At 34.2% G+C, this 21,223-nt stretch overlaps 2 protein-coding genes and 1 long non-coding RNA gene across 6 annotated transcripts in view; 1 reads left to right on the top strand and 2 right to left on the bottom strand.

The window, feature by feature from the left end:
* LOC111513363 (uncharacterized) overlaps positions 1–21,223 on the bottom strand; it is a 203,706-nt gene that overhangs the window by 100,260 nt on the left and 82,223 nt on the right. Inside the window, exon 5 of the mRNA XM_074175350.1 lies at positions 1,252–1,464. Coding sequence (XP_074031451.1) covers positions 1,252–1,464 — 213 coding nt within the window. The remainder of the gene's footprint in view (positions 1–1,251; positions 1,465–21,223) is intronic.
* LOC141482304 (uncharacterized) lies at positions 13,997–17,840 on the top strand. 4 transcript variants are annotated; one of them, XM_074175357.1, is made up of 3 exons: positions 13,997–14,326; positions 15,117–15,253; positions 17,311–17,654. In XM_074175357.1, exons 1-3 carry the CDS (start codon positions 14,258–14,260, stop codon positions 17,354–17,356), a joined length of 252 nt encoding a protein of 83 aa, XP_074031458.1. In that variant the 5' UTR covers positions 13,997–14,257; the 3' UTR covers positions 17,357–17,654. The 4 variants fall into 4 exon arrangements, 3 of the variants coding, with proteins under 3 accessions (XP_074031458.1, XP_074031457.1, XP_074031456.1); XR_012465448.1 differs by having other exon boundaries at positions 13,998–14,649; XM_074175356.1 differs by lacking the exon at positions 17,311–17,654 and adding an exon at positions 17,672–17,840 and having other exon boundaries at positions 14,157–14,326.
* On the bottom strand, positions 16,428–20,343 carry LOC141482307 (uncharacterized). Its single transcript, XR_012465452.1, has 2 exons — positions 19,921–20,343; positions 16,428–18,081 (listed from the first exon to the last, which is right to left on the bottom strand). It is a non-coding gene; the product is annotated as an uncharacterized lncRNA (long non-coding RNA).

Below are 21,223 nucleotides of genomic sequence, written 5' to 3'. Positions count from 1 at the left end.
CAATTATTATAAACAATGAATATAGCTTGTCTGACTCGTCTCGTGATGAGAATAGAACAAGTGAACCTACAACATTGTAAGGGGCAGTTTTTACGAAGGTTATGGGTAAGTTTGACATTGCTCACATATAAGAACTCTGGGTGTATAGTGAAGAAATCATGGAATAGAAAAGATCTAGTTATGGAGTTGATTTATAACAAAACCTCAGAGATCTCCAAAACATGTTTCATTCGAAAACGATTCAGTTGACTATTCTTGACCAATTATTGTACCATAGCTCATTTCGAAGACAACCAGAAATGAAGGACCTGAGGAAATCGTAATTGAACCAGTGAACCTTCCTCATATTGGTCAGAAATCACCTCCAACCAGGAAAGATCTAGTCTAGGCATAGAGAGCAAGCGAAGGAAAACTTATTCGGCTGTTTGAATACCTCGAAACATCTGGAAAACAATTTGAACAGACCGATACCACTCTACTGAGTTGGCACCAGATCTATCAAAACAACTCATCAACAAACATTGCTTAACAGTTATCCAGAGATAAAACAGGAATGATTTCTGGTAAAATGAATATCTGTCATGTATGTGGCAATAAACAATAAAAGCCTCTAGAAGATCCCTAACTGAATACAACAAAGCCCCGAGGAAAACAAAGAAAGGCTGATGGAGGAGCCAATACGAAGAGGTCTAAGTATGTGCTAGAATGTTCAAAAATACTTGAGAGAATCTCAGATCTCATTGAATAATCTAAAACCATATATCGGAAAGTGCATCATCAGACTTATGACGTAAACCATTCAGAAAGCGGTTTGATATAATATAAAATTCGAGCGATTAAATGGAACAACAGAAAACTCTGTGCTGACTATAAAAGGGTGGATTTGCTGTATGCATATATATTATTTCAATTTAGTTTGTTTTAATTTATGTCTGCATACCGCGGACATAAATTAAAAAAAACATACAAGTATTAGATGGAACTTTCAGTAAAAATTTTAGGGTATATGATTGTTCGTTTGGAAAAAAAAAGTGAATATGTGTTGGAAAAAGGGGGGTTTTATTGGGTGAAAATAGATTAGACACGCGAGTAGCCTACTGGTGACGGTGGAATGTCAGCATCAACTGGAATAATATAAACATTCAGTTGTGAAATGAGTTTCATCGGTATTACTCTGCAGTATACGTTTATGTATTTGATCACTGGAAAAGTAAATATAGCAATCATCCTCATGTTATATTTTCCACTTGCCTGGAGGTATTTCGTGTTGTCTCACAGCGTAGTAGCACGTCAAATTGCGAGGATATATCCCCGGAAAATTGGGAGACTGGAGACGGCAGTGTTTTCTATCACAGTCGCTGAAAATCCGAGAACAATAAGTTCCCGATATTAAATCACCTAAATAGTATTCTGGCTCTGGGTCTGTACTCGGCTCGGTGGTATTGTAAAAATACTCGGGTAGACCTGCAATAAAATGACTAAATTGAAATAAGGGTGGTTTTGAAGTGGTTTCAGTAGAGTCGAACAACTGATTTATGTTTCAGTTTCAATGTAATATTGGTTTGGCAGTTTGGGCACGAAAAGCAGATGATAATAAATTCAAGTAGGTACTTTGAATAAACGTTTTTACTAATGTGATCAGTAGTACAAGAAGGGGGTTTCAGTTGATTTAAGGACCTAAAAGTCCTGCACCCATACTTTGTAAAAAATAAAAAAGATAATTATATGATAGAAGATTACCTGAGGATATCATATTATGTGCCTTATGGTTAAATAAGGCGATGCAGATATGATTTCATGACTATTCGTATTGAATTGGTTCTGTTAGAGTAACAGAAATAATCGAATTTTTCACGCGGCACCTTCATTACATCAGATTTTTTATGAATTTTTGACATTTTTGAGTGAAATAGTTATCATAGGAGCGAAGATTGTTCGTGATCCTCATTTTGCTTTATGAATTTGGCAACTGTCATTTTTTCAGAAGAATTGATCAAACCAAGCCAATAAATCCAATTTTATTCAAGAAGGAACTGAATTGACGTTTTTTCTAATTTTCAATTTTCAACTGACAAATCTTGTTTACAAAACAAATGAATACAAAATAAACATACAGAATAATAAACAATAAGTAAATATCCACATTCTCCCCCCCGCTAGAGAATTCAGTTGTTCTCTAGCTTCAATTTACATATCTTCATTACTGGTCGCTTGAATTCCGAGGTTGATATTTTAACATCAACTACCCGGATTCTCCCGTCAGGTCCAGGATATATGCCAGTTATTCTGTCCAACTTCCAGTTATATCTAGGGGCTTGATAATCAACCAATATGACGATATCATTCAATGCTATGGGTTTATTATCTCTTGTCCATTTACTTCGCCTTGATAAGGTAGGTAGGCACTCTCTGGTCCAGCGATTCCAGAAACAATCTGATAACATGCGAGATATTTTCCATTCTCTCCTCAAATTGTCTGCACTTGGATTCAATGGTACTAAGTCACCATCACCACTGGAAGAACCAATCAAGAAGTGGTTCGGAATAAGTGACTCTGCATCGGTAGGGTCAGACGATGAAACTCTCGTCAAAGGTCGAGTGTTGACGATCTTTTCCGTTTCGGCAAAAAAAGTTTGCAGTGTTTCCTCTCGAAGACTTTGATCATGGAGAATTTTGCCAATAGTTCTTTTCGCTGTTCCAATCAATCTCTCCCAAGCTCCTCCCATGTGAGGTGAAGAAGGAGGGATAAATTTGAAAGTGATTCCTCTTCCAGACATACAATCAATTGAACTGGAATGGTCCATTTCTTCGATGGCTTGATGTATTTCTTTTGCTGCACCTCTTAGATTCGTCCCATTATAGCAGAAAATAACAAAGGTTGTCCTCTTCTTGCGGCTATTCTCAATATTGCTTGAATGGTCGAGTCGGTGTTGAGGCTATGGGCTATTTCAAGGTGGATGGCTCTCACTGCAAGGCAGGTGAACAGAACTCCCCATCTTCTCTCTCTTTTTCTACCAATTTTCACGAAAATTGGTCCAAAGTAGTCCATTCCTATATTGACAAATGGTCTGATTTCTCTTTTCAATCGTTCTTCTGGTATTTGTCCCATCAATTCTGCATTTGAGACATCTGGAGAATGCTGTTCTAACTGCTGCTCGGCCATGAATCACCCAATATTTTTGTCGGAGTTCTTTTCGTATGAGTCCCTTTGCAAATCTGGGATTTTTCAAATTCAAATGAAAAATTATCATTGTCAGGGTCCCACCACATGCCTAATATTCGATGTAGAAGAGTTTCGTCAATTTTCTTCGTTGAGGCCAAAACTAGTTCATCGGCAAGCTTTGTTCGAATTAATTGAGAATTCGTCATCCAATTTATTACCTCATATCCAGCAATTTTTTGAACTCTGCGTACTTCTAAAATTATTTGTAGGGCTTTATCTTCTCTGTCTTTGGAATCCAGATATTCATCAACGTGAAACTTTTTCATGATAGCGGTTTTTACGTCTGGATCTGAAGCGAATTTTTCGGCATTGAAATTTTAAACGAACTGGGCACATACAGGAGAACATGTTGCCCCGAATGTCATAACAACCATTTCGTAAACACCAGGAAGTCGATCATATTCCAAATTTCTCCAAAGAAATCGTTGCGCACATCTGTCTTCTTCTCGTATGCTGATTTGATGGAACATTTCTTTTACATCCCCGCAAAAACCAAATCGTCTTTGTTAAAATTTCCATAGAATCGACACTAAGGATTGCAGTAGATCTGGTACAGAGAGTAACACGTAGTTGATAACTTATATTGTTCGATTTGGCAGCTGCATCAAACACAAGTCTGATTATATGATGGAATCGGCCGATACTTGATGAAAATCCATAACTAACGTATTCCAAAAACACTTTATTGTGAGATTTTCACTAAATTGTATGGCGAAACACGTGTTGCGTTTTTGTAAAACAATTTAGTGAAAATCTCACAATAAAGTGTTTTTGGAATACAAGTCTGATTATGTTTGGCTTGTTTGGATTTTCCACAGCAAAATGGGGCAGATACCATGTGCGAGGATTGATATGTTTCTTTTCTTCTTCGGTCAGTTTTCTAATGTATCCTTTTTCTTTATAATTCTCAATTTTTTCACAATTCTTTCTGGCAAAATTTTTGTTTAGGCGGTATTTTTTTTTCTACACATTTCAATCTCTGGAAGGCTTGAAATTTACTTTCTGGCAAGGTTACATCCTCTCTTTTCCATGATAATTCCAATTTCGTAATTTTGTCCGTTGTATTTAATTGTATTATTCATCAAATTCAAGGCTATTGAACTTTCCTGGGAGAGTTGATCCGTTGTTATCAAAGTACCAAAAGTTTCTGTCGCATATGATTTCCTGAAAAGTTCTTGAAGTTCATCATCGTATAGTTGTTTCTCACAAATGTGCAGGATGTGAGCTTTAAAGACAGTTTCTTCGTTAATAGGGCTTGGTCCATGTAAAGACCAACCCAATTTACATCTACTGGCTATTGGAAGATGTTCCGGGCCACTCCGTATCTGTCCGTATCAAATGGATATTATCTTGGCCAATGAGCATTACAGGTTTTTCATTATGAATGTCATTTATCGGAACACCTCGTAGATACGAGTATTTCCTTCAATCTGCAATATTCACGTTTTGGTCTGGAAGTGACATGTTCGTGATAATTCGCACACCTTTCAAAATAAACTTTTTATTGCTGTCGTCTATTTTGGATACTTTTACGTTTAATCGCATGGAATCTTCTTGCATAGTCACATTTTCACTTGTCCACTGAAGACATAGGGACTCTTTAACACCAGTTAGTCCAAGTTTCTTGGCGATCCTTGAATCTGATAGTGTTACTGTTGAAGCTTCATCACACAGTGCTAAAACAGGAACATTACCTTTTGGTCCATATAATTGTATCTGAATTACTCATAATAGGATTTTACTTGTGGGATTATTCACGGAGCACACCGTTTCCGGATCATTTTCATTATCATCTTGAAGTAACATGGTCCTATTCTCATTTTCCAGTTGTTTGTGTAACAGAGGATGATGAAACAATTTACAACCGCTCCTACCGCAAAGTTTTCTCATTCTGCATTTGAACTTCTGATGATTTTTCCGGAGACAAGAAAAGCACAATTTCTTTCCCATCTTTTTTCAAAACCATCTGATTGCATTTGAGGGCAGGTACCTTCGTGTTGCTGGGACTAATCACAGTAATTATATATTTTGGATTTTACTTGGGTCGTGTTGAAAACCCTTTCATTTTTCTTAAAATTAGTGAAATTCGATGAATGAAATTCAGTATTCAAACGAGGAGTACTAACATAACATGCAGAGCTGGTCTTTTCTTCCAACCATGCACTGAAATCTTCCAAATTTACTTCACCTTTTTTGCCTTTGACTGTTTCTCCCCATGAAAGCTTCATCATTTCTAGAATTTTTTCAAGTAACTCTCTCATCAGTTGAGGATTTTCCAGGTGACGTTTATTTTCTAAACTTTTCATTATACACCATGTTGTTCATTTCAGATGAAAAATGAATCAATTTCTGCCGTCTTTAATGAAAGGGATTTTTCATATTTTATAAATTACTGTGTCAATTATATATTCAGGTCGGCCAAATCAGTTTTCCAAGGTAGAAATGACATTGTCCACGTTTTCAGCCGTTAACAACATTCCAGCAACTGCGGATTTAGCCTGTCCTTTGAGATATCTTTGCAATTTCAACATAATTTCTTCATTGTTATAATCACAGAGTTTGCGAAGATTTTTGAACGATTTATAAAACAAGGGCCAATCTTGAGGATTTCCAACGTATTCCAAAAACACTTTATTGTGAGATTTTCACTAAATTGTTTTACAAAAACGCAACACGTGTTTCGCCATACAATGGCTTCATCTGGCGTTCATCAGCTTATATACTCCTGATCTATCCGACACCAAAGTTTTGTCCTTATTGTTTTTAATAAATTTACTTAGGTTATTATTCGTTCTATAAGCTACGTTTACGCCTTCTTTCTTCAAAAAACGGGCAATATTCCTGTTTGATTCCCCCACATATGTCAATGTCTTATAACTCACGTTATCGCATCTTGAATATGGGTAGACCAGATCCATGGCTTGCTTTTGTCGTTTTTTGGAAAGAATGGAGCTTACAATATCTACCTTATAACCGTTATTGATCGCGATTTGTTTGATCAAATTCAGCTCTTTTTGGAAATCCCTATCAGACAGTGGAATATTCAATAATCTGTGAATCATACTATTGAATGCAGCAACTTTATGCTGGTACGGGTGTGTGGAGGAATTATGTATGATAATGTCCGTGTACGATGGTTTGTGGAAAATTGCAAACTCATGTTTATTGTTATTTTTTGTAATGGTTAAGTCCAGGTAATTTATTGAATTATTTACCTCCCTCTCAGTGGTGAATTTTATTGACGGGTGGATGGAATTGGCATATTCAATGAACTTGCCTAATTGCCTATCTGTACCAGTAAAACATACTAAGATATCATCTACGTATCTGTACCAGTACAAAAAATTGTTGGCTAACTGATTATTATGGATTTCATACTCTATGTTATCCATGAAAATTTCCGCCAGTAAGGGACTCAAAGGATTCCCCATTATTAATCCTTCCTTGCATGAAAAGAATTCTCCCTCAAACTGGAAATAATTTTGAGACACACAAATGGTGAGTAAATCAACAATCTCCTGTTTTATCAGTGGATTCACATGGTTTTTGTCTAAGAGACACTCCACTAGTCCAATTGTTTCAGTTGGCGGGATACTGGGAAATAAATTTTGGACATCGAACGATATTAATTTTGAGTTATCTGGGAGGATTACGTCTTTAATATTTTCCACTAATTGATAAGAATTATTTATACTAAATTTAGGCTTGAAATTGGTATAGGTTTGAATCAATTTAATCAGGATTTCTGAGATTTTAACAGTAGGTGCCGTTACGAACGATACCACAGGTCTAATCGGGAAATTGGTTTTATGTAATTTAATAAGAGAATACAGTTTTGGTGGTTGTGGATTCATGATCAATGCTCTACATTTATCCTTTCCATTCATACTGGAAACGTAAACGTAGCTTATAGAACGAATAATAACCTAAGTAAATTTATTAAAAACAATAAGGACAAAACTTTGGTGTCGGATAGATCAGGAGTATATAAGCTGACTTGTGGCTCCTGTCCAAAACTGTATATTGGGCAAACAGGAAGAACATTTTTCCAACGAATTAAAGAACATAGGAGTAGTTTTGTAAATAGAAAGACCAATTCCACATTTGCAAACCATCTTTTAGCAGAAGGACACGAGTTCAATCATGAGTACGAGGTGTTACATTTAGAAGAGAAGAGTTTGGAACTTAATCATCTAGAATGTTTAGAAATCAATAGATTCAGGAATTCGGGTAATTTACTGAATGATCAATTAGAACTCAATAACTCTCCGTTACTGAATATATTTTTTCAAATGTGAAAATGGATCATAAGTGCAGGTAATTTAATTCGTTAGAAACTCAGGTAAAATATCAGCTACTTAAAATTCAGGTACTTCGTTTACAGGTACTTTGATTTCAGGTACTCCATAAACTATATATATATTTAGTATTGAATGTGTAGAATTAGTTGAAAGACACGCCAGATGAAGCCATTGTATGGCGAAACACGTGTTGCGTTTTTGTAAAACAATTTAGTGAAAATCTCACAATAAAGTGTTTTTGGAATACGTTAGTTATGGATTTTCATCAAGTATCGGCCGATTCCATCATATATTTGAGAATTTCCATCAAAATGCGGGAAATCTTTCTCCAGTGTCATCCACATTTGGAATTTATCGGGTTCTCTGGCAACATGTGCATTTGAGAATTGATTCGAAACAACTGGAACTGGTATCGAAACTAATTTGGGAACATTTGTGATTGTTTCACATAGCATTTTAATGTCATTGCTAGATGTATTTTTCTCGTCACTTTTGCCTACTCTTTCTATCATTTCAGGTGTTTGCAGTCGGTGCATAGAATTATTTTCAACCCATTGGACTACAGTACCTCTGTGTTCTTGTTCAATAACCGAATCTTTTCTCGAAGCCAAACTAAATGTTTCATATTGAAGATGAACGCTATTACGAGTACTGCCATTTTCTTTTTCTTATAGCTCAGCTTTGTGAAACTCTTTTTCCATTTGAAGCAAATGTAAACTATTTTCTATTTCTTTCTGTTTCAATTCCAGATCTCTCCGTTGTTTTTCTATTTCTATAGCCTTTCTCTTCATTTCCAAATCTATAGAACTTCTACGGGAACATTCAGTCTTTCTAGAAATTTTTGAGCATACTTCCGATTTTTGGTCATGTCTCAAGGAAGTTGTCTCTTTCATGACTGTTTTCTCGAACTGACCATTTGAAGTTTCTGGAATTCGGGAACGATTTGCCTTGCCGAATTGGTCGGGCCATCGATAAACTTCGATTCAAACCGGCACCAAGTCTTTGGGATTTACGCTGCTCCATATCGTGATCACGTCGGGGTCACTAATGTTATTTTTTCAGAAGAATTATCACAGTTAATATCCACAGCAACGGTAGTAGAATAAGGCGAGTAAAATAATATGAAAATGGCAGAGAATTCCAGTTATTGGAATTAATGAGAGGAACTGGAAGAACGGAAACGAATAACGAAGGAAGATGTAGAAAGGAAGTAAGGAAGAAAATAACAAAAAAGAAACCAAAATAACTAGACGAGACAGGCAGTACACGAGAAGAAAAATAGGAAGAATAATAATGATAACGAATTATAAAGGAGACGACGAACAGAAAAATTAGAAAACGACTGGATGCTGGAAAATTTTTGCAACAAAAAGAATCGTGATGACGGTACAACGAGAGTAATAGAAAATTGGATGAAGGAAGTAAATGATAAAAAGCAGACATTCAACAAAAAAGTGAAATGAGTTGAATACAAGTTGGGAAAGATTAACGAACGGTTCATTAAAGAAATTAAAATAAATTTGAGGAACCCGGTAAAGGAGAGCAGACCCACATAGCTAGTAAACTGAACTTCTTTGAACAGAAAATACTTGATTCATTTAAGATCATCAGTAATTTGAGAAGGTGCCACTAGTGTTAGCAGTGCTAGGTCATGCACGAGATATCCTGTTGATAACTACAGGAAACAATCGCAAGAAAATCAAAGAAATGTAGAGCCTTCCAGAAAGTGATCAGGACTAAAATATTAGCAGAGAAAATACGAGAGCAGACTTCAACAACTGTGAGCCCTTCAATAACATGAGGTTTTCCAGAAACATGAGTGAAATCGTACAAAAAATTAATGAAATACAAAAGTGAGTGGGAAAAATATATTGGATAAAGTAACACGAAGAACTTCAACTAATGATAGTGTTTTTCTTATTATTCAATGTCCATTTTTGTAATATTCAGAATCAGTAATGTCGAAAAATAATAGAATGAAAAGAGTCGACCCATTCACAGAAAATCCGAAATACATATTAGTATAGAAGATTTTCACGAATACTACCAAAAATTCATTTCAAACATCTTATAAGAGGCAGACTCATGAAAATGTCCGCATTAAGATACTACTTTGAATGCGAATCAGGAACTGAAAGGGTCAAAAAGGTTATGTGAACAGATTTCACACTGCCGAAGATGAATGTGAATATAGATGGATCCATTAAAAATTGAACGGATATATATTTACTGAATTTTTATTTCACTAAGAATTGTAAAACTTTTTGTGAAGAACAATTTGACAATTTTCAAGTACTTGCTCCTTATCTGTATGTGTAGCATCAAAATTTATGTCGACACTATCATACAATCATTTCCTAGATCTAGTTTCATTTCTCTCCGTTCATCTGTAACCATTTCATAATTTTTTGAATTTTTAAATATTAATAATCGCCAATCAGCGGCAGACAGAGATAAATCATCAAGACTCTAGAAGACCGTGCTTTCGGGCTCTGTAATATGAAGGAAGGTCTCGAGGATCATCAAAAATGATCCTCAACGGAATGGTAACTCCAAAGTGATGATGGAACATACTTTGGCTAGAAGCCTGCAAGAGCCTCACAAGAAAGAGGAGCCGTCACAACCAGTACTTGTACTTCCCTACATCAGAGGATTTTCGGAAAGGGTAAGAAGAATTGGGCCAAATATAACATCAGAACCTGCTTCAGATTCGGAAACACTATCCGTATTAGCCTCACGAAAACCAGTCCACCAACCGCTGGCGCTGACTGCGATTCCAAGAATTATATTTATTTTATTTTATTTTATTTATTAATTATTCTACAGAACAAACAGTTCTAATGATTGATAACAATATTAAAAACTGATTAATTAACCATTCTCTATATGATACAATGACTAATACTAAACTTACTACAAATCAACTGAATCAAAATCAAATTCAAAGATACATTCAGTTGAAAATTACAAATGGACCTTTTTCATTTGAATTGACTCTCAGTTACGATTAGTAATAATTTTCAAGGATAACATCTCAATTTCAATATTAAAAAAAACACATATTGTATAGTGGGGAATTTAAACCTAGATTGGTTCGAGGTTAAGGCAAAACAAATATATCTTTTCTTCTATTATTGAAGTATGTACTGCAGTTCAGATAAAATTTTTGACAAGTATGGATTATCTACTTTATTATGCAATAGCTTCTTCTAAATTCTATGGTCATGAATTTAAATTTATTCAAGGAAATACATCTGTGCTTCATATGTCCAAAAATTAAATATTAGGTACTATTACTTATTTGTCTCACCTCTGCGGAACGCCACTTCAGTAATAAATTATCTCTGTTAGGCAGGAGCTGTCAATGAAATTTTCATGTCATGTTTCTTCAAAATCAACTGCTCTGATGAGTCATCGAATACTATATTCACTTAGGTAACCCATTGGTTTATTTTTCATCAGCAGAAGGTTAAAGTTTTTATTATGGTTTCGCATACCTTTTGGATTTTTATCTGCCGCCCTAATTATCAAATCGTTTTTGAACCTTGGAGACGCACATTGTTTTTGAAAAACAAAATGTAAACAAATTTCAATGGGTTATATTCTGTTGTTCTCACTCGTGTGAATTGTTCTCACTCGTGTGAATAGGGCATTGCGGATGTAACCTGCTAAATGACCAAACTGACCTAGTCTAGTCGTCGGTTTTCATATTAGTGTACCCACATTGTCAAACGTAAACGAAATTCAGGTGATAAAGTCACTAAGGACCGTCTGTTATTACCTACTGCGGTTGTATAGGTATAGGTGTACATTGTTGATTATTTCAGTTTATTGTATTCGTTTAGAAATGTCCTTGCAGGACGAAACTACAGTAACGTTAGTTACAAATACAAGGGGTATAAAAACATAAAATGTTTTAAATATTTTTCATTTTTCATGATGTTTTGTATATGACAGTTTATTTTTTCGATAATCAATGCTAGGTTGAGCTTAGATAGATCTGTCATGGTCTTTTTGACGTTTTGACTCGAAAATCACTTGTTTTTCGTATTGCTTTTGTCATGGGAGGTGTTAGATGAAGTATTTCTTATTATGTATGAATAGACCACTGATTATGTGATGTAATCAGAATTAGTATATTTCCTCAATCCTGTTGATTTTTCTAGGATGAGTTTGATCGACAAATAGCCTCTTTCCCCTAACCGGACAAAAAGGATTGGATAAAGCAAGTGGAAAGTAACCCGAGACTTGGATAAATATGGATTATAACATCGATGGATGGAACTGACAAGGAATTCGCGAATATCCAATTTCTCTAAATGAATATTATTCACATTATTTAAAATTATTCATGAAAAATTCGTTATCCGAATATTTTCTCTGCAACTTTAAATGGCTTAGCATCACCGACTAGTTAATTCTTGAATTTTCATTCAGTTAAATACTATATTTTTGTTAGTAATCTGGTCCGCATGTTACTGGAAAATCAATGGAAAGTTTAACGAGTAAACTCGAGTGGTATTGACAATCCCTTAAACTTTCTTCTGAGTTCACGAATAAATAATGACTGTGCAACACGAAAGCCGTTGGTAAATCAGCTGATAAATTCGTATTAGAAGTGGAGATTTGCTTCTGAGATTTTCTGTGATCGATTTGTGTGATTCACAAAGCTGAAGAGATAAAATGTTATTCAAGGTTTGTGCAGAGAAAAAATGGTTTTCTGTTTTGATTTTTTTGACGAAAATACTAGATGGGATAATCCAGTTGTGTTATGGGAACATGACAACTTTGCTGGCGATACATAAAATTACACATTGATCAAAATGAATAAAAAAGTTCACTGGAGGTTTACTTGCTGGTACTATTGTTCATCCATACCCTACGTAGAATATATAAACGAAATAGTTTTTTCTCCGAACCCTCATCGTGGGATACACATTTGTATTACATGATTGTTTGTGTTTTTGTTTGTATTTCATCAACAAATTTTTTATTTTATTATTTTGAGTCTAGTTCATGTCATTTAATTATGGTCATTTTATAGGTAAATGATTGTTTCTTTCCATACTTAGATCTTAATTTTTCAGTCTCTACATTTAGTATCAGATAGTACATATGACTAGGTCAAGGTCCAAAATCCAGACATTATCTGAAGAGACTCGAGTGGTTCGAGTGGCTCATTAGCCACTCGAGTGGCTAATGAGCCCGAAACCGGTCTGCAAGTGTGCCCGTTCCAAAATTGAGGGTCGACTCTTTCAGTTGTATTGCCAATCACATATGCAGAAAATTTTGTGTAAAGATTCCTGTACTGACGCCTGTCAGATATAATCCAACACCCTTCGTGGTATTAGCCAAGGCACTAGTTGTTTTCTGATAGGCGTCAGTCCATTAAACCTGCTGTGTAGGTATATGGAGACTGGCCTGAACGTTTAAAGTTCATTTGCTTTAGATTTCTTTATAAACTTGTGTCCGAAAATGTTTCGTGTTCGCTTTTTGAAAATAACTCTTGCAAAAAATAAGTTATTTGCATGAAAATCGGTACCCGGGTTTTTTTTGACGTGGGAAATCATAATTTCGTATTAATTTTCATGTAACATCTAGAGGGTGCTGCGTACGCTGTTATTATTTATTTCAAATTGTCCTAACTTTTTTCACAGTGAACTTTTGGTACTTTTCATGAAAAAAATCTAAAGTAAATGGAACTTCAAACGTTCAAGCCAGTCTCTATATACCTACACAGTAGGTTTAATGGAGTGACGCCTATCAGAAAACAACTACTCCCCTGGCTAATACCACGAAGGGCGTTGGATTATATCCGACAGGCGTCAGTGCAGGAATTTTCACAGAAAATGTCCAGCATATGCAATTGGCATGCAATTGCAGCAATTCACAGAAAATGTCCTGCATACGCAGGACATTTTCTGTGATTTGTTTACGGCCAGTCTTCAAGCATAGCCCACTAACTAGTAAGAAAGTTTTTCTTCCTTATTCAGAGGAATCGGGCAAATTACGGATATGCAGTTGGTTAGTACCTCGTCCACTAGATGGAGTGACATTTGTGATGTTCGCTTCAACTTTGGAAGAGGAATGAAATACTCTGAAGGATTTCCGATTTTCAATTGTGGAATATCATTGACTTTAGGTCGATGATGGTCACTGTCTTGCACTGATGAGTGGCTAATAAGCCCGAAACCGGTCTGCAAGTGTGCCCGTTCCATAATTGAAGGTCGACTCTTTCAGTTGTATTGCCAATTGCATATGCAGGATATTTTCTGTGAAAATTCCTGCACTGACGCCTGTCGGATATAATCCACAGCCCTTCGTTGTATTAGCCAGGGGAGTAGTTGTTTTCTGATAGGCGTCAGTCCATTAAACCTACTCTAAGATTCCTAGAAACCCTGGTGTTGGTAACGCTTAGATTTTGTTTTGAACTTTTTGAAGGAACCACCTGTTGCTTTTAACAACATTTACGAGAGTTTTTCCAAGATGGCGCTATTCTGAATTGTTCGAGTCCCCGCTGAGTCAGTCAAATTAATTATTATCTGTCATTGTCAAAAAGAATTTTCAACTTTTGGTATTTTGAAATTGATATTTTTTGTCATCCCAATCTTTACATTGTTCGCATTTTTATTATAGTTTTCGTTCGTTAGTTCTCAGTTATTTTAGTTTGGTTACATTTTTCAGTAGTAATAAGGAATAGTTTTATATAGTGTATAAGGATACTTTTTGTAAAATGGGACAATTCTGTATTTTGTGTGGACATTGTAAAAATTCGAGTAATCATCTGTATTCAGTGCCAAAGGTAAATGAAACATTTTATAATTACTGTCAATCCACCACGGATAAACTAAGTTTGTATCAGCCTACACCAAAAACCAACTTCATATTTTGAATAATCCTTCACCCTTTCAAATCCACCTTCTGCTACTAGAGTATCATTACTTTCTTAATCATAATATCAAATTGAAAATAAACATTCACCACTTATGCTTTTTTAATTTTTTTTTAAATACAACTTAATACCTAGTTGCAAAAAAAGTCTACTCATAGAATCATAGATACCTACAGATGAATATTACAGTATGCAGAGAGATTTATTGCATTTCTACAGAATTATTATGAGAAGTAAGTAAGTTTACAGTTACATGAAATTCAACATCCATTTAAAATATCATGATATTAATATCAGCATAAAATTTAAAACTAATAAAAAATTAAATCTATATCAACAATTAATAAATCATAGATTAAGTTTGAAAATCACTGACTGAGTAGGGCTCCATGTCAAACAAATAGTTCCCCAAGCCTAACAGAATGTTGTATATTTTTGAAATCTTGTGGAAAATTATTGTAGAACTCGAGGGTGTTGTTGTACTGTGGACTTGTATAAAAAAAATTTATTGGGTGGTTAAAAGACTACTCATGTATGATGAGAAACCTAATGCTCTCTTAAATATATACTCGAAGTAGTTGTTAGCATATAGAATTCCAAGCAACCAAACAGTATGCTCTTTTAACTTTACTTGTTCTCAATTGGTGATTTGAATGGTTTTATTTGTGCATTGTACCTGATCAAAATCTGTAATTTATAGGATGAAAACAAGAGGAAACTGTGGATGGATGCTGTTAGGAAATATCTGCCTGATGGTGCTTTTATTTGCTCAAAGCATTTTCCCATCCATTTCATTGGTGAGAAAAAACTATTGAAGGGTGCCAAACCATCATGCATGTGAGTATTCAGTTTCTACAGTACTACCTATAAATCCTATCAAAGATTTGTATATTTTTTCAAGGTGCACTTATAGAGAAGTACTTAATTGTACGAATTTCAAGAAAACGTGCACCATTTCCAGAACCAGTTTACTAATAATTTCTGTAGTTGGAAAGTATCCGTTGAATAAGGTATCAAAAGCAAATTTGATCACATACAAATCAAGAGAGAACACTTGGTGTTATCAAAATGATTAATATCAAATTATTCATATATGAAATGATAAATAACCCCTTCTAGCTTTACCTATCTACAAAAAAAGGTTCTTTTCAACCGGCTGTTCTCTAATGGTAACCCTGAGAAGTTCGCAGTTGGAAACAAACACTCTATGCCATTCATTTCTCTTGAAGATAAAAGATTGTTGTTGTTTTCAGTTCAACTCAAGCATATCAATGTCCTTTTACAAATTTCATATAAGGCTCATAACGGACTTTAAAGAAAGTTATTGATAACATAATATGAGAAGAGATATTTATGTAACCATTATTTAATTGAATCATGTTGAAAAAGGGATATGTCACAAATTTTCCAAATGTGTGGAGTTTAGTTATAATATTTCATATTATTTTTCATTTCAATGATCGCAACTGCTGTTTTGTTCAATATTTTACATCATATTTTTCCTTGACACCTTTCATAAAAATACATCATTATTCAATACGGGCTAATATGTGCTAATATCATTCTATAAATAAAAGGTGATAGTGGAAGAAAGGGGTAAAGTTGAAGAACATTTTCTATAAATGCCTGATTCACAGAAAATTAACTTCATTAACTTTACCCTCTATTTCCTGATATTTCATATTTGTCAATATCTGTGTAAGCTTACTGCTTACACATGGAAATAATAAATACGTTGTCATTATTATAAACAGCCTCTTCTGAGAACATAATAAAAAAAAGCTGTATCTTATAGAATCTTCTTGTGAGACGGTTATAATTAAATGCCAGTAGGAATTTAAAAAAAAATTAATGAAAAAGTTGTTATCGAACAAAGGGTTATATTTAGCTTAGAACCGTTGAAAGGTAAGATTTCGTTAATCCCTGTTCGCACAAGTTTCGACTTCTGAGGGCTGCCGTTCGTAGGGGAACGACAGCTGGTTTACAGAAAAACCAATTTTAACAAATACCATTTTAGTTTTTTGTCCATGTTTATTTACAGGGATCTCAATTTATTCAGTTTTGTTTACAATAAATTATATAACAAAGAAAGCTTGTGCTGTAACCACTTATACTACTACTACTATAATTATTATAGACACATTTATGTGTGTTTAATGAAGGACAAAATTAAAGTAATGAAAAACATTTGCATGAGCAAAGAGTGAGATTCTTAAAAATATTTTCATCATCACAGAAGAAATTGATTTTATCAGAGTAGTTATTTTCAAGTCTCAACATTTTAGATGTTGGAGATGGAGAATGATACCCATAGTTAGTTAAGTGATATGGTGTAATAAATAGCTTATTTGTCTGATGGACCTTCGTGGAACGTTGAAAGTTATAGGGGAGAGAATTTCCGGACAATCAATGAAACCAGATATAATTTTGAATAGATAAACTAATGATTTAGTGTAACTTCGATTCTGAAATCAGCATGAAATATTTCTAAAATCGAACTGAATGTATAAACCCATCCTGTCTAATTTCGTAATAGTTAGTTTCCTGGCTTTGCCCTGATCATTTTCAGTAAAAATATTTGACTGCAACTGAGACAATCATATTCAGTTGCGTTGATGAAGTAATCTTAGAGAATAAAGTTGATACTGAAATTAGTTTCAATGAATATCTTATGAGGAGTACTTTGTCAACGTCGCTGACTGTTGTAGTTGCACTTGAAACGTTTGGAGTTTACCAAAGAAGACAACAGCAAAACCCAAAAACCAACTAAAACATTGAAGTCAGTCATGAAATCATACTACATGAGCTATTGAAAATTGTTGATGAAGGATGCTGAAATTTTCCCAGATTCAAAGATTGATTTTAATTTTTTTATAACTGGTTTTATTTTTCAGTTTGCAGTTGGATTATCCAGTGGAAAAAACTCCGTTTGAAACATGAACAACTGAAATACTTGAATTCCTATATTTAGTTCTGTGATCAGTTTTTTCAAAGAATATTTGATGAAGCTTCTGCCAAATATCTGATAAGGATTTTGTGATTATTTATATAGTTTTATTAATTTAATTAAATAACATTTATTGATCTAAAGGGTAAAACATGTTTTAGACAAGTAAATTGATGGATATATAGCAGTTACTATGTGGTAGAAGATCATCATGAAAAATTTAGATTTTAGACAAGTTCTATTGTGAAATTGACGTGATAGTCATTTTTATAATAAAAATAGGTATTTTGATATTTTTTATTTCTCAGTGAAACCGCTCCTGAACTTCCACTAAACGTTTTTCCTAGTCCATCCTGTAGTATTCTACCCGATTTACACTCTGTCACAAAACATCCATTGGCAAATTCTAGCAGTATTCAACTAGAGAATATTCCTAACCCCATTTTGATTTCAAATACTTGATGACATCCAGATTGAACCAAGATCATTTGGAGATGATAATGTTCACATATCCATAACAATTCCAATCAACTTTGTTGATATCATTTTCAGCATTTTTAGGATGATGAGAGCTGCAGGTGGATGCAATACTCATCCCGAGTCAATTCAAGTTGGACAAATATTCCGCCTAATGTCCCTCTATTCTCTGATAAAACCGCCCAGGGAAAGTAATGTTAGTGGAGGAGAAATGATGAAATTCCTTCTTCATATTGGAGATCTGAAAGAAAAACAGCAAAAATTTATATTCTATATGGAAATAGAAGAAACTATCTCCGAAATTGAAGAGGACTTCTCAGGTATTGATGAAGCTTTTGCTTATTTCTGTGAATATGTTGCAAAAAAAATTAAAGGCAACACCAAATGTGGAGAATGTGTGGATTCGATATTGGAGAAGGGAAATGAAATATTCAATTCCCTCATAAGAAACAAGAGCAGAGGATTTTCAACATTACCATCACAAAAAATTAATAGCTTTCTTCACGATGTTGAAGCCACAATAATATCAGATGTTTTTGAGAGGGAATTTAAAAGAAATTGCTTTCCAGTAATTTTAATCAAATTGTCAAATTTTTCTCCCAAAAATATTGTAGGTTGTGAACACCACAAGGAAGAATTGTCAAGAGAGGCACTGAGGGTATATTTGATCTCTAGATTGAATATCTGCTGTGCTAAAGAGCATAATGAAAGAGCCCTCGAAAATAAAATTTTCTGTGAGTCAAATTTCGAAAAATCTGAAAATATCTGTTGAGATGTGATACTCTCATCAGCTGTATGTTTTTTTAAAATTTGATTGAATATTTTCAAAAAACTACCATCATAATTGATGATCACATTGTTTGAAAAAAAGAACTCTTTTACACACTCAATGTAAAAGGTTGTAGTAAGCAATTAAAGTATATCAGAAGACATTTTGTATTTGTATTCTAAAAGACGCTAAACTACTTTTATGCAGTCTGCAGAAATTCAACCTGGTGTTCTCTGAACATTACGGTATTTTACTTTTCGTGGGAACCTGAATATAAAAGAAATCTCATCACAAGGAAACTGGAAGTTAATTTACCACTGGTAAGGATATTAAATACAATTTCACCTCAGACTGATAAAAAACTAACTTAACTTTTGAACGGTTTGACGTAGAAACATGAAAAAAACGTTTGGGGGCTATTACCGATACTATTTTTTGAAAAAAAAAACACTGTGATTGCTCGATAGATGGCTGGGGGAGGCACTTCAACTTTTTTCAAAATTTTAATTGGCATGGGGTCAAGTGTCAAATTGGTCTATCAGTGATGACCTGCACATGCAATCATAGCAAAAAATATGACTCAATAAAATCAAATTGAAATAATAATAATGGAAGATATTTGAATTAAACTTTTTTCAATTTATGCTGGAACTGTAAATTTCAATAATTATAAATACAGAAATCTTATAAACTTTAATATACTTTTACAGACAATAAATAGTTCACATTCTTTCTGAACCAAAGAAGTTATTCAATACATCTGATGATCAACGGAAGGTAATTGACCATCTTACATCTATTGTAAATTAATAAATTTTTGCCTTGTAATTTCTCTCAAGTTATTTGCAGAACCCAAAGGCTTGCATGACGAGTTCAAGGTGGGACTGTAGTGCTATTTTTCTTGAGTGATTTTCTGTACTTAACGAGATGTGTATGTATACGAAAATCAATGTCCTGATTCATGAGTAGAACTGCTAGGTGTGATACACATACATCCATAGTCACTATGAGTAGATGTATTTTGGTTGAATATCTATTAGAAAACAGCTGTGTTCATTCATTACATTGTTCTTCGTATATAAACCGCTTATTCCAAATTTTATGCATCAATGAGGAAACTTTTTTATTATTAATTAAAAAAAAAAACGGTTGAAAGTTGGTGTTTATCAAAATGATCTCTTAACAGGTAATCGAAAAGTTCGACAAAGAATTCACTGGGAATATTTCTTTGTAATCTAGTGAATTATTCAGTTTTTCCATTCCAATACCATACTAAAAACATGTATTCAAGTATATAATCTTTATACTTACCACCTGTTTTGCGGAATTCGTTCCGATAAACAACCAATGTCAACTACATAATATCTTCCAACATTTCTTGAGTTGAAATATCAAGAAATTACACGAAATTTCTTCAAAACTTTGCTTGGACCAGATTCACCAGAACTTGGACACTTATCTTTCAATTTAATACTGACAATTCGTCAATAACACTTAAAACACAAAAAATTCATAAACTCACTTTTTAAGTTATCCTAAAAGCACAGTAGGTATGAAAAAATGAATGTGGAATTAATTATAAATACAAATACACCCTGTGTGGTCTTATGATTACAGTTTACTGTAATGACTGCTTGCGCCATCTGAAACGGCGTTGATCTCTGCTAATCAAGTTAGCCATAAATCCCCCATTTTACCCCAAACTTTTGCAGGTATGAGTAGATGCACCAGGGTTTTTAGACATCTTAACCTACTCTGTAGGTATATAGAGACTGGCTTGAACGTTCCATTTACTTTAGATTTGTTTACGGCCAGTCTTCAAGCATAGCCCACTGACTAGTAAGAAAGTTTTCATGAAAAAACCTGATTCCCACACCTTTCCCAAGTAAAAAAGGTACATTTCCTCAACAACGCTGGAGGTGATCGTTTTCGAGATATTTACAGTTTTCCATATCGATGCATATTACTTAGCTCCTGGGGCGCTAAGTAATGTTGCTAAGAACATTACAAAAACTAAGTATGTGGTGGATCTCTTCAAAATAAACAACTTTTTCCTATAAAATGTTTAACGAAAAATGATTCGTTTTTGAAATACAGATTGTTGAAAATTTTCCAAACATGGTAGGCTTTTGTCAAAAGTTTTTTGTACGCTTTATACGCAGGATACCCATACAGACTTCTTCTAAACCGAGCATTATCGAACTGCTTATTCAATCCAAATTAAAAAAATTGTCAGGTTCAATTATTCAATCAGAAAGTGCTACATTTCGGAGTTTGTAAAAATACAATTCGGAGGAGTACTATGTTATTTATTAGGAAAATAAATATATAAAAATTGAACGATACAACTATTACAACAACTGTACAAAGTGACGTCCCCCAGCAGTAATACAAGCTTCTGCTCTCCTCATCAAAGAATTCCACACCCGAAGTATTTCCTATCGTTTCGCAGCAAGCTATGATACGATCCCTCAACATTTTCTCGTTTTCAATGGGGCTAGCATAAACTAGTCATTTCAGGTGTCCCCAGAAGGCAAAATCGACGGGATTGAGGTCCGGTGACCTCTGGGGCTAATGCTCAGTGCCTCCTCTTCCTATCCATCGTTGGGGATAT

Source organism: Leptinotarsa decemlineata, unplaced genomic scaffold (assembly GCF_025532065.1).
Source record: "Leptinotarsa decemlineata unplaced genomic scaffold, Ldec_3_MD MMD2_tig00001019_RagTag_RagTag, whole genome shotgun sequence".
Classification (NCBI taxonomy): domain Eukaryota; kingdom Metazoa; phylum Arthropoda; class Insecta; order Coleoptera; family Chrysomelidae; genus Leptinotarsa; species Leptinotarsa decemlineata.
The sequence above is the reverse complement of the archived record's forward strand: the minus strand, read 5'-3'. Positions and strand labels throughout refer to the sequence as shown.

Coding starts and splice junctions, on each gene's coding strand:
- LOC141482304 (XM_074175355.1), top strand. CDS start 14,258: ATGGGACAATTCTGTATTTTGTGTGGACATTGTAAAAATTCGAGTAAT. Junction 14,327..15,116: donor ATCTGTATTCAGTGCCAAAG/GTAAATGAAACA, acceptor TGTAATTTATAG/GATGAAAACAAGAGGAAACT. Junction 15,254..15,317: donor GGTGCCAAACCATCATGCAT/GTGAGTATTCAG, acceptor TATTTTTTCAAG/GTGCACTTATAGAGAAGTAC.